This window comes from Quercus robur, chromosome 5, assembly GCF_932294415.1.
Source record: "Quercus robur chromosome 5, dhQueRobu3.1, whole genome shotgun sequence".
In the NCBI taxonomy this organism is placed as follows: Eukaryota; Viridiplantae; Streptophyta; class Magnoliopsida; order Fagales; family Fagaceae; genus Quercus; species Quercus robur.
Genome location: NC_065538.1, coordinates 31,687,193 through 31,696,912, shown reverse-complemented (window position 1 = coordinate 31,696,912; position 9,720 = coordinate 31,687,193). Strand labels below are relative to the sequence as shown.

At 44.5% G+C, this 9,720-nt stretch overlaps 1 protein-coding gene across 1 annotated transcript; it reads left to right on the top strand.

Moving 5' to 3' along the window:
- The first annotated feature begins 2,579 nt into the window (after positions 1–2,579).
- On the top strand, positions 2,580–3,704 carry LOC126728109 (uncharacterized). The gene is made up of 2 exons (XM_050433979.1): positions 2,580–2,849; positions 2,952–3,704. Exons 1-2 carry the CDS (start codon positions 2,580–2,582, stop codon positions 3,702–3,704), a joined length of 1,023 nt encoding a protein of 340 aa, XP_050289936.1.
- The last annotated feature ends 6,016 nt before the right edge of the window (positions 3,705–9,720 follow it).

Genomic DNA, 9,720 nt, shown 5'->3' with positions numbered 1-9,720 from the left:
ATCTTTCCTCGTGAATTTTTGAGCCAGAGCTTTTTGAAGACGACCCATGTTATCTGGGTAATCTGGATTCCTTGCTGCTTGCGTCTGTTTCTGGTTCACTTTCTAATTTTCAGCTGGACAGGGGATTTGATTTTTTTGAAAGGTCTCGTTCCTTAACAAATGTATCTTCTGCTTTATCTGAAGTCAATAAACAAGCCCTCTCCTATTGTGTCCCCAATGTCACGAGAAAAGCATAATAAATCTGTGGTCGATATGCATAATAGTTTACCTGTGGATGTGGATGTGGACGATGATAATGCTAATGCAAATGAGAAAAGAACATCACAGATGTGGAAGTCTTCTCCTTTTGGTTTAGTAGGTGGGCTTTTAAACAGGCAAGATTTTTTTTTTTTATTGATAATGTGCAAGAAAAATATGGCTTCTTCACTGTTTACAAATGAGGACCATGTCCCATCTGTCATTCTTTCTCTGGATAATATATATATTTTTATTATGAACAGAATGGTGAGCCATGCAGCCCTGAAACTAGTTCAGGTGATACTCAACCCTGGTTTCAGAAAGGTTTCTTTTCACCATTCTTTAAGTGAAAATTTTGCTCCCAAGGCGAAACCCAGAATGACATGATTTATGGTAGAAATTGATTTTTTTTTTTTCATTGTTATATGATGTGATTTTTTTTTTTTTTTTTGTTACAGTTATATGATGTGATTGAATGTCTTTTTCAATTTAAAAAAAGTTATTTTAGAAAGTCATTGATAGTAAGAATCGGTAAATTTTCTCGGCAAGTATGAAAGAAATTTTTGGATGACTAGAACATGAATTAACTGGGAGTCGTACATAATCAAAAAATGAGTTAACTGGAAGTGTCTTCTTGTATGAATTGTTTGTTGAGGTGGTTGTTTATATATGCTAGCTAGTTATTCTTGATTCGTTTTAGTCACAGGTCACTGCAGAATCAATAAAACACTGGCCTAGCTATTACTGTATTCATATTTTTTGCCAATTCTCTGACAAGTAGTGGCAAACCAAAACAGTTTTGAAATTTAGGCTACACACCTAGGCCTTCATAGTTGGAGTTTGGAGTGAGATGCGCACATGGATCTATCGAACCTTTTATAAAGGAACAGCCATACAGATCGAACAAAGAAAGAAACCTTCTTGGTTTTGGTCCTCTTGGATATTGATTCAATCTTATAAACTGATAAGGGTAAAAATATGGTCTGACGGGCCTCCTTTAAATGGGCCTGATGAATCCATGTCTGTGGGCCAATAGAAGGCAAGCCCAAACTTGTGCAAAGGCCCATACAATAAGAACCCCAGATAGAAATTACTTGCGACACACATCTAATCACTATAGAATCCCTAGGTAAATGGAATCCTAGCGTGAGGAGGATTCCGGAAGATACACATGTAAATAAAGATCTTCTCTACAAGGAAAAGTGTCTTGTCCATCATGTTTGGGGCTATTCAAGAGGATTCCTATAAGGAAAAAACTTCTATACCAAGGAAGAAAGGACAACCTTCTACTATTATAAAAGTCCCAATACGCTCACAAACCAAGGTATGCATAATTTACCCTTCTCTAGCACTCTAGAGTTGTGAGAATAGTTCTAACTTGACCTTCGGAGGGTGTTTGGCCGGCACCACACCGGTGCTCTCTGTTAGGTCTTCCCTCTTTTCTTTGTAGGTATCGTTACAAGCGTGCAAGGATCATGTAGCTCACTAGTGATATTAACGGCATCATCAGTTGGTGCCGTCTGTAGGGGAGAGTAGCATCGAAACTGCAGCTTGTAGGCCATACAAACGCTACCCGAACAAAGGGCTGCATGGTACTTACACGCTCGATGGCGACCACCAACAATGTTCAGGAAGACAAGCCACAACCTACTGCCTTAGAGAGACAAGTCCTAACCCTCACAGTGGCAATGAAGCGCCTCACCAGACAAAACCAAACTCTAGAAGAACAGCTGCTATAGAAAAACGCGACGACGAGAAACCAAGAAGAAAATCAAGAAGGTGCCAGTGCTGATCGCAGGAACCAGGATAGACCGGAGGGTAGTAACACCCCAAGCAGATCGGAGTGACAAAACCTAAGCCTCCCAACCCTCATGGATGCGGCTCCACCTATCGTCGCGGAGATGCAGGCAATGAAGGGGCAGATGGAAGTTATGATGAACGCCCTCAAGGGACGAGTATCCAGCGATCTTGACGACCTAGTCAATCGAACTGACTCACCGTTCACTGACTCACCGTTCACTACCTCCGTCAATTGCTTCCCTCTATCGCATAAATTCTGCATGCCACATATAGACAGTTACGACGGAGTCAAGGATCCTCTAGATCACTTGGAGACCTTCAAGACCTTGATGTACCTTCAAGGAGTTGCAGACGAGATCATGTGTAGAGCTTTCCCTACAACGTTGAATGGTGCAATAAGAATTTGGTTCAGTCGGTTAACACTTGGCTCTATCAGTAATTTTAAGGAGCTGAGCGCTCAGTTCACTTCGCACTTCATTGGAGGACACAGATACAAAAAGTCAACTGCATGCCTGATGGACATTAAGCAGTGAGAGGACAAGATGCTGAGGTCCTACATAACTCGTTTCAACAAGGAGGCCCTCTCAATTGACGAGGCGGACAACAAGATACTCGTGGTAGCATTCACTAATGGGCTACGAAAGGGTAAGTTCCTATTTTCTCTATACAAGAACAATCCAAAGACCATGTCGGAAGTGTTTTACAGGGCTACCAAGTATGTGAACGCAGAGGACACACTACTGGCCCGCGAAGATAAGCCTAGAAAAAGAGAGAGACAGGAGGATTCACAACAGGATAGGGGGCGCAAAATGGTTAGGACCGGAGATTGACGAGATGATAGACACTCCAAACCCCCTGAGAGGTTCACAAGCTTCACCCCGTTAATTGCCCCAATAGATCAAGTCTTGATGCAGATCAAAGACGAAGGAACTCTGATGTTCCCCGACAAGTTAAAGGGAGATCCCAGCAAGAGACAAAGGGATAAGTATTACTGCTTCCATCGAGACCACAGGCACGACACAGCTGACTGCTACAATCTAAAACAGCAGATAGAGGCCCTTATAAGACAAGGGAAATTACAGAGGTTCGTGAGCAAAGAGAAAGCGGATCCGCCCCAAGGGCAAACCCTGCGACGGGAGAATGAGCACCCAAGGCCGCCCATTGCAGACATAAGAATGATCGTAGGGGGCATGGCAACCTCTAGGTCGTCCAAAAAAGCCAGAAAAACCTACCTAAGAATAGTCCAGAATGTCCAGCTCACAGGCACTATACCCAAGATGGCACGAATCGACAACCCTGTCATCGGATTTTCAGAAGAAGATGCTCGAAAGCTGCACCACCCGTATGACAACGTGCTTGTTGTCCGCCTAAGGGTAGGAGACTACAACATGCACCGGGTTCTGGTCAACAACGGTAGTTCGGCAGACATCTTGTATTACCCGGCTTTTCAGCAGATGAGAGTTGACAGAGAACAATTGGTCCCGGTTAATGCCCCTCTAATTGGCTTCAGAGGGATGGGAGTGTTCCCCATCAATGCCGTCACATTGACAGTAACAGTGGGAGATTACCCCCAACAGATTACTAAGGAAGTAACATTCCTGGTGGTCGACTGTTCGTTCACTTACAATGTGCATAGAGGAACGACGAACAATAGCAGAGCTAGTTGAAGAGTTAGAAGAAATAATCCTTGATGAATCAAGGCCAGAACGGACAACTAGAGTGGGTACATTGGCAAGCTGGCCAGTGTGCCAGGAACTCATGGCATTCTTAAGAGACAATCAAGACGTGTTCGCCTAGAGTCACGAGGATATGCCAGGGATCAAACCCAAAATCATGGTTCACAAACTGAATGTATCGCTCGCATTCTCCCCAATCTAGTAGAAGAAACGAGTATTCACCCAGGAGTGGGACAAAGCCATTGCTGAGGAAGTACGAAAGTTGCTTAAGGCAAATTTCATCCGAGAAGTGTATTACCCCGATTGGTTGACAAATGTCGTCATGGTTAAGAAGGCCAACGGAAAATGGAGGATGTGCGTAGACTTCACGGACCTCAATAAGGCCTGCCCCAAAGACAGCTATCCACTCCCTCGAATAGATACTTTGGTAGACTCAACCGCAAGTCACCAGCTTTTGAGTTTCATGGATGCTTTCTTGTGCTACAACCAGATTAAGATGGAAGAAGGCGATCAAGAGAAGACCTCTTTTGTCACCAGCTAGGGACTGTTCTGCTACAAAATGATGCCATTCGGACTTAAAAATGCTGGAGCAACATACCAAAGATTAATGAACAAGATGTTCACACACCAAATCGGGAGGAATGTACAGGTTTATGTTGATGATATGCTAGTAAAGAGCCTACACGAGGATAATCATCTAGGCGACCTCAGGGAGAACTTCGACACCCTCCGGTTATATAACATGAAGTTGAACCCAGGCAAGTGCGCGTTCGGAGTAACGGCGGGGAAATTCTTGGGCTTCATGATATCCCAAAGAGGTATAGAAGTCAACCCGGAGAAAGTACGGGCCATAATAGAGTTAGAACCGCCGAGGACGGTCAAGGAAATGCAAAGTTTGAATGGCAAAATCGCGGTCTTTAACAGGTTCGTCTCAAAAACGACGGACAAATATCTACCTTTCTTCCGTACCTTGAAAAAATCATTTGAATGGACAAACGAATGCCAGATGGCGTTTGACAACTTGAAGGCATATCTTTCATCTCCACCATTGCTCATTCCATCCAAGCCGGGAGAAGAGCTTTGCCTATATCTAGCTATTTCACAAGTCGCTGTTAGCGCAACTTTGGTGAGAGAAGAAGAAGGATCTTAGAAGCCAGTCTACTTCACAAGTCGAGCGCTCCGGGGAGCGGAAGAGCGGTACCCTCAGATGGAGAAGTTAACTTTTGCGTTGATAACTGCCGCACGAAAACTCAAACCATACTTCCAAGCACACACCATCATTGTCCTGATGAACAAGCCCTTGAAAAGAGCTATGAGTACCCCCGAGGTAGCAGGAAGAATGGCTTTATGGGCAGTAGAACTCAGCGAGTTTGACATACAGTACCATCCTCGAACGGTTGTAAAAGGGCAAGTGGTTGCTGATTTCATCATCGAATTCACTCTTGGAGACGGCCAGGGGGCAGAGGATACACGATAGTGGAATATTTATACAGACGGATCTTCAAATAGACGAGCAGGAGAGGCTAGCGTAGTGATCCAAACCCTGGAGGGAGATAAGATCGAGTGCATGATCCGACTAGATTTCCACACAACCAACAACGAGGCAGAATATGAAGCCTTGGTGGCAGGGCTAGATCTCGCAAAGGCTGCAGGTGCTGAAAACGTGATCGTACATTGCGACTCACAAGTTGTAACAAGTGAGTGTAAGAATGAAAGAATGAAGAGGTATCTAGAAGAGGTAAAGAATCGAATCAGCAGCCTCGAAGTCAGATCCGGTCAAATCCCGAGGGGGGAAAACGAATGCGCCGACCGACTAGCAAAAGCAGCCTCGGTAGAATTTATGCTTGTCCCCGAACAGGTATTGTCATTTGTCCAAGTCTCCTCACTTATTGATGATGGAACAAATGTGCAGGAACTAAATTCTGAAAGCAATTGGACTACGCCTTTGATATCATACCTAAAGACTGACGTTTCACCAGACGGTAGTGACACCGCTAAGAAGGTGAAATTCCAAGCATCACGATTCATGCTGATAAAAGATGTTTTATACAAAAGAGGGTTCTCTCGGCCGTACCTGAGGTGTCTATGCCACGAAGAAGCAAATTACGTAATAAGAGAAGTCCACGAGGGTATCTGCGGAAACCACTCGGGGGCACGGTCATTAGTGCATAAGTTGATCCGAGTAGGATACTACTAGCCAACAATGATGAAGGACGCACAGGCCTATGTCAAGGCCTGCGACAAGTGTCAAAGGTTCAATAATCTCATCAAGCAACCATCCGAGGAACTAACCCCCATGACGGCCCTTTGGCCCTTTGCTCAATGGGGACTAGATATCATGGGCCCCGTTCCCAGTAGCAGTTAGGCAGTTAAAATCTCTGGTAGTTGGTATCGACTACTTCACTAAGTGGGTGGAAGCAGAAGCCCTAGCCACTATCATGGAGAGGAATATTCGGAGCTTTGTTTGGAGGAATATCATATGCAGGTACGGGATACCTAGAGTGCTTATCTCCGACAACGGAAAGCAATTCGACAACAGTGCATTTAAGGACTTCTACTCGGAGCTAGGTATTAAGAATCACTACTCGTCGCCAGCACACCCACAGGCCAACGGGCAAGTTGAAGTCACGAACTGGTCCTTGCCCAAGATCATCAAGACCCGGCTCGAGGGGGCAAAGGGTATTTGGCCGGACGAGCTGCCAAGCGTTCTGTGGACATACAGAACTACAGCAAGAATGCCCACTGGAGAAACGCCGTTTCAACTAGCATACGAAAGTGAAGCTGTCATCCCAGCAGAAGTAGGGCTCCCAAGCTTTCGGGTAGAGAGCTACGACAAGAATAAGAATGAAGAGGCCATGCGACTTCAGCTCGACCTAGTGGACGAGGTACGAATGACAGCGGAGCAAAGGATGGCGCGGTATCAGAATCTCATGGCAAAACACTACAACTCCAACGTCAGGCATAGAGACTTTTAGGTCAGAGATCTTGTACTGCGAAAGGTAATGGGTGCTACTAGAGATCCTTCGCAAGGAAAACTCGGCCCCAACTGGGAAGGACCCTACAGGATCGCATCATGGCAGAGGAAGGGTACCTACCACCTCGAGACACTGGACAGACAAAAGTTTCAGCACCCATGGAACACGGAGAACCTATGGAAATACTATTAGTAATGACAGTATGAAGAGAAATGACGCTATTTCCAGTTTTTCTTCCTAAGTTTTTACTACAATTATTAGTTTTACTTTAACTTTTTGCTACAATACTTCAAGTATCTTTTTAAGCCCAAGGGGGCAAGTACTTTTTTACTTGCTACAATACTTCGAGTATCTTTTTAAGCCCAATGGGATGGGTACTTTTCTACAAATACACGATTGAATATTTAGACATAACTGTCTTTTCAACCTAAATTCTTATAAAGTCCACAAATTGGACGGATCATCCTAAGAAGGATGAAATTTCTTAAGTCCATAAATGTGGACAGACACAAACAAAGTCCACAAGCTGGACGAATCATCCTAGACGAGTGAAATTCAAAGTCCATAAAAGTGGACGGATAATAAACAAAGTCCACAAGATGGACGGATCACCCTAGACGGGTGAAATTCAAAGTCCATAAAAGTGGACGAATAATAAATAAAGTCCACAAGCTGGATGGATCATCCTAGACGGGTGAAATCTCTTAAGTCCATAAATGTGGACAGACACAAACAATGTCCACAAGCTGAACGGATCATCCTAGACGGGTGAAATTCAAAGTCCAAAAAATGGACAGACATAAACTAACAGTCCAAAAAGTGGACAGATATGAATTAAGCTGGACGGGTCATTCCATGAAAATTTTAAATCCAAAAAAGTGGACGGGTCATGCATAAAAGTACTAGCTGGTCCATATAAAGGACGGTGCGTAAAGGATATAACATTTATTCGAAATAGACAGACAACCTAGAATGATCAAAACAACGGACCAATTCATGAACAGCCCCCAAAGACATTAAGACGGACACTTTATAGCACAATGTGGATGGACACAATAAGGAATGAAATATTAAAAGGCATCCCATAGTGGACGGATCAAATAAACTACTACATTCATAGCAACAATGAAACAAGTAAAGAAAATACCATTGATGGACAAAGTTACGTAAAACCCTCAAGGGGCAATTGTTCAATATACAAATAACGGATTGTTCTCAAATTTTATAAAAATAAAAATAAAAATAAATAAATAAATAAACAACTATTCTTGTGGGTCTGCATCCTCTTCATGACGGGTATTGACATATGTAGGATTGGTTTGAACTTGAACGTCCTGTGCCTGGGCCGACTCTCCGTCGCCTTTAGCTGCATCCTCAGCAAAAAGATCTTTCGTGTCCTCTGAGAAAATGGGCATGACGGAGGTCTGGACTGGATCCTCAACCTTAACGTTTGATACATCCAGGTCAAGGTAAACCTTCTTGACCTGACGGAGGGCGTTGTCAAAACCTTGAAGGAAAGAGTCTCCCAGCTCTGACAGCAGGGTGTCGGAGTCACGGTACTCACGTATCGCCGTCTCCTTAGCCTGACGGAGCTTATCCTTCAGGTCTTGAATCTCCTTTTCCTTTTTCTCCATGGCCTTCCTCGCCTCCTCCGTCCTCTGTTCCAACTCCTTCCTCACCTTCTTTGAAAGGTTAAACTTTTGCTCCATGGTGGATTTCCATTTGTGGAGTTGACCCAGTTCGTCCTCCGTCTGCTCCACCTTTACTCGTACACGTTCTAGGGCCGTCTCATGGTTAAGACACCATTCCATTAGCCCCTTCATCATAATCATGGACTGAAATCAAAAGAGAGAAAATGGTTAGATAGGAAGATAAGTAAAATGGATGGATGAAAAGACGACGGGAATAATTACCTGAGCAATTGCAAAGAGACCCGTCCTTCCCATCGCCTTCGTGGAATGATTGCCTAAGTCCTCATAATCCTCAGACGTTATGATAGACGAAAGCTGCTCCAAGGCATATTTGGAGTCTTCGCGGAGGAGGACGGGCCGCATCTCCTGGCTAGTGAACGGGGCCTTCATCATTCCCTTACCAGCCCCATGCTTCACTGGGGTGACCGTCTTCACACCCTCAGCCATTAGACCTACAACGAGCTCCAAGGGGACTTTGACCTTTTTAGCAGGACGGTCCCCCTTTGTTGGTTGCTTCCTCTTTATGGACGGGTTGCCCGTGCCCATGCCCGTACCCTTGGGAGCCACGTCATCAATCTCTTTCTTCTTTGTAGCCTGCAACCTAATCAGTGCTCTCCTCTTGGCATCGTCCATTTCTGAAAAGGTGAACGGGTGAAGTTAAACTACAAATAAAATTGAAGACCGTTCAGATAAAATAAGGGCAACAAACTTATGTCTGCGGATTTTTTCCTCGTATCTTACGACTGCTAGAGTTGGCTCAGGACCGTCGCAATACCAATGGATGGTATTAAGTGTGACCAATTTTGCCCAAGTCCTTTCCTTCGGCTTGGTCTTGGAAAAAATCTTCTCAAGAAAAGTGACCTCCTCGAGACTCACTTGAGGATGCCGTTTGACTGCAAAGAAAGTGAACGGTTAAAAATGTTCAAGTATAATAAACTAAACGATTGTAAAAATTCACACACTAGGACGGGTGCATACGGGACAGATGCAATATGCCCCAAGTCGTGTCGACGGGCATGTGTTCCGTCTCCCCGTCGCATATCCACTCGTCACCTTCCAGGAAGAAATAACGACCTTTTCAATCCCTATTTGAGTCTGGTGTTTCAAATATAACCTTCAACAACGGACTCCTGGAAGCGAAACTGTATACCCCCCTCGACTTTTCTATCTCATCCGGACGGTAGCAGTGAAGGAATTCCCTCACTGTCAGCCTCCTGGCTCCGTCAGTCATAGCACCATACATGACCTCCATTGCTATGAAGACCCTCTAGGCGTTTGGAGACACTTGGTTGAGGATAGGCCCAAACATTTGAGGAGCTCATGGTGAAGAGAGCTTAGCAG

What these genes read in the sequence shown, in the direction of transcription:
- LOC126728109 (XM_050433979.1), top strand. Translation starts at nt 2,580, where the DNA reads ATGCTGAGGTCCTACATAACTCGTTTCAACAAGGAGGCCCTCTCAATT. An exon ending in AGGATAGGGGGCGCAAAATG is followed by an intron (nt 2,850 to 2,951) that starts GTTAGGACCGGA and finishes GTCTTGATGCAG; the next exon opens with ATCAAAGACGAAGGAACTCT.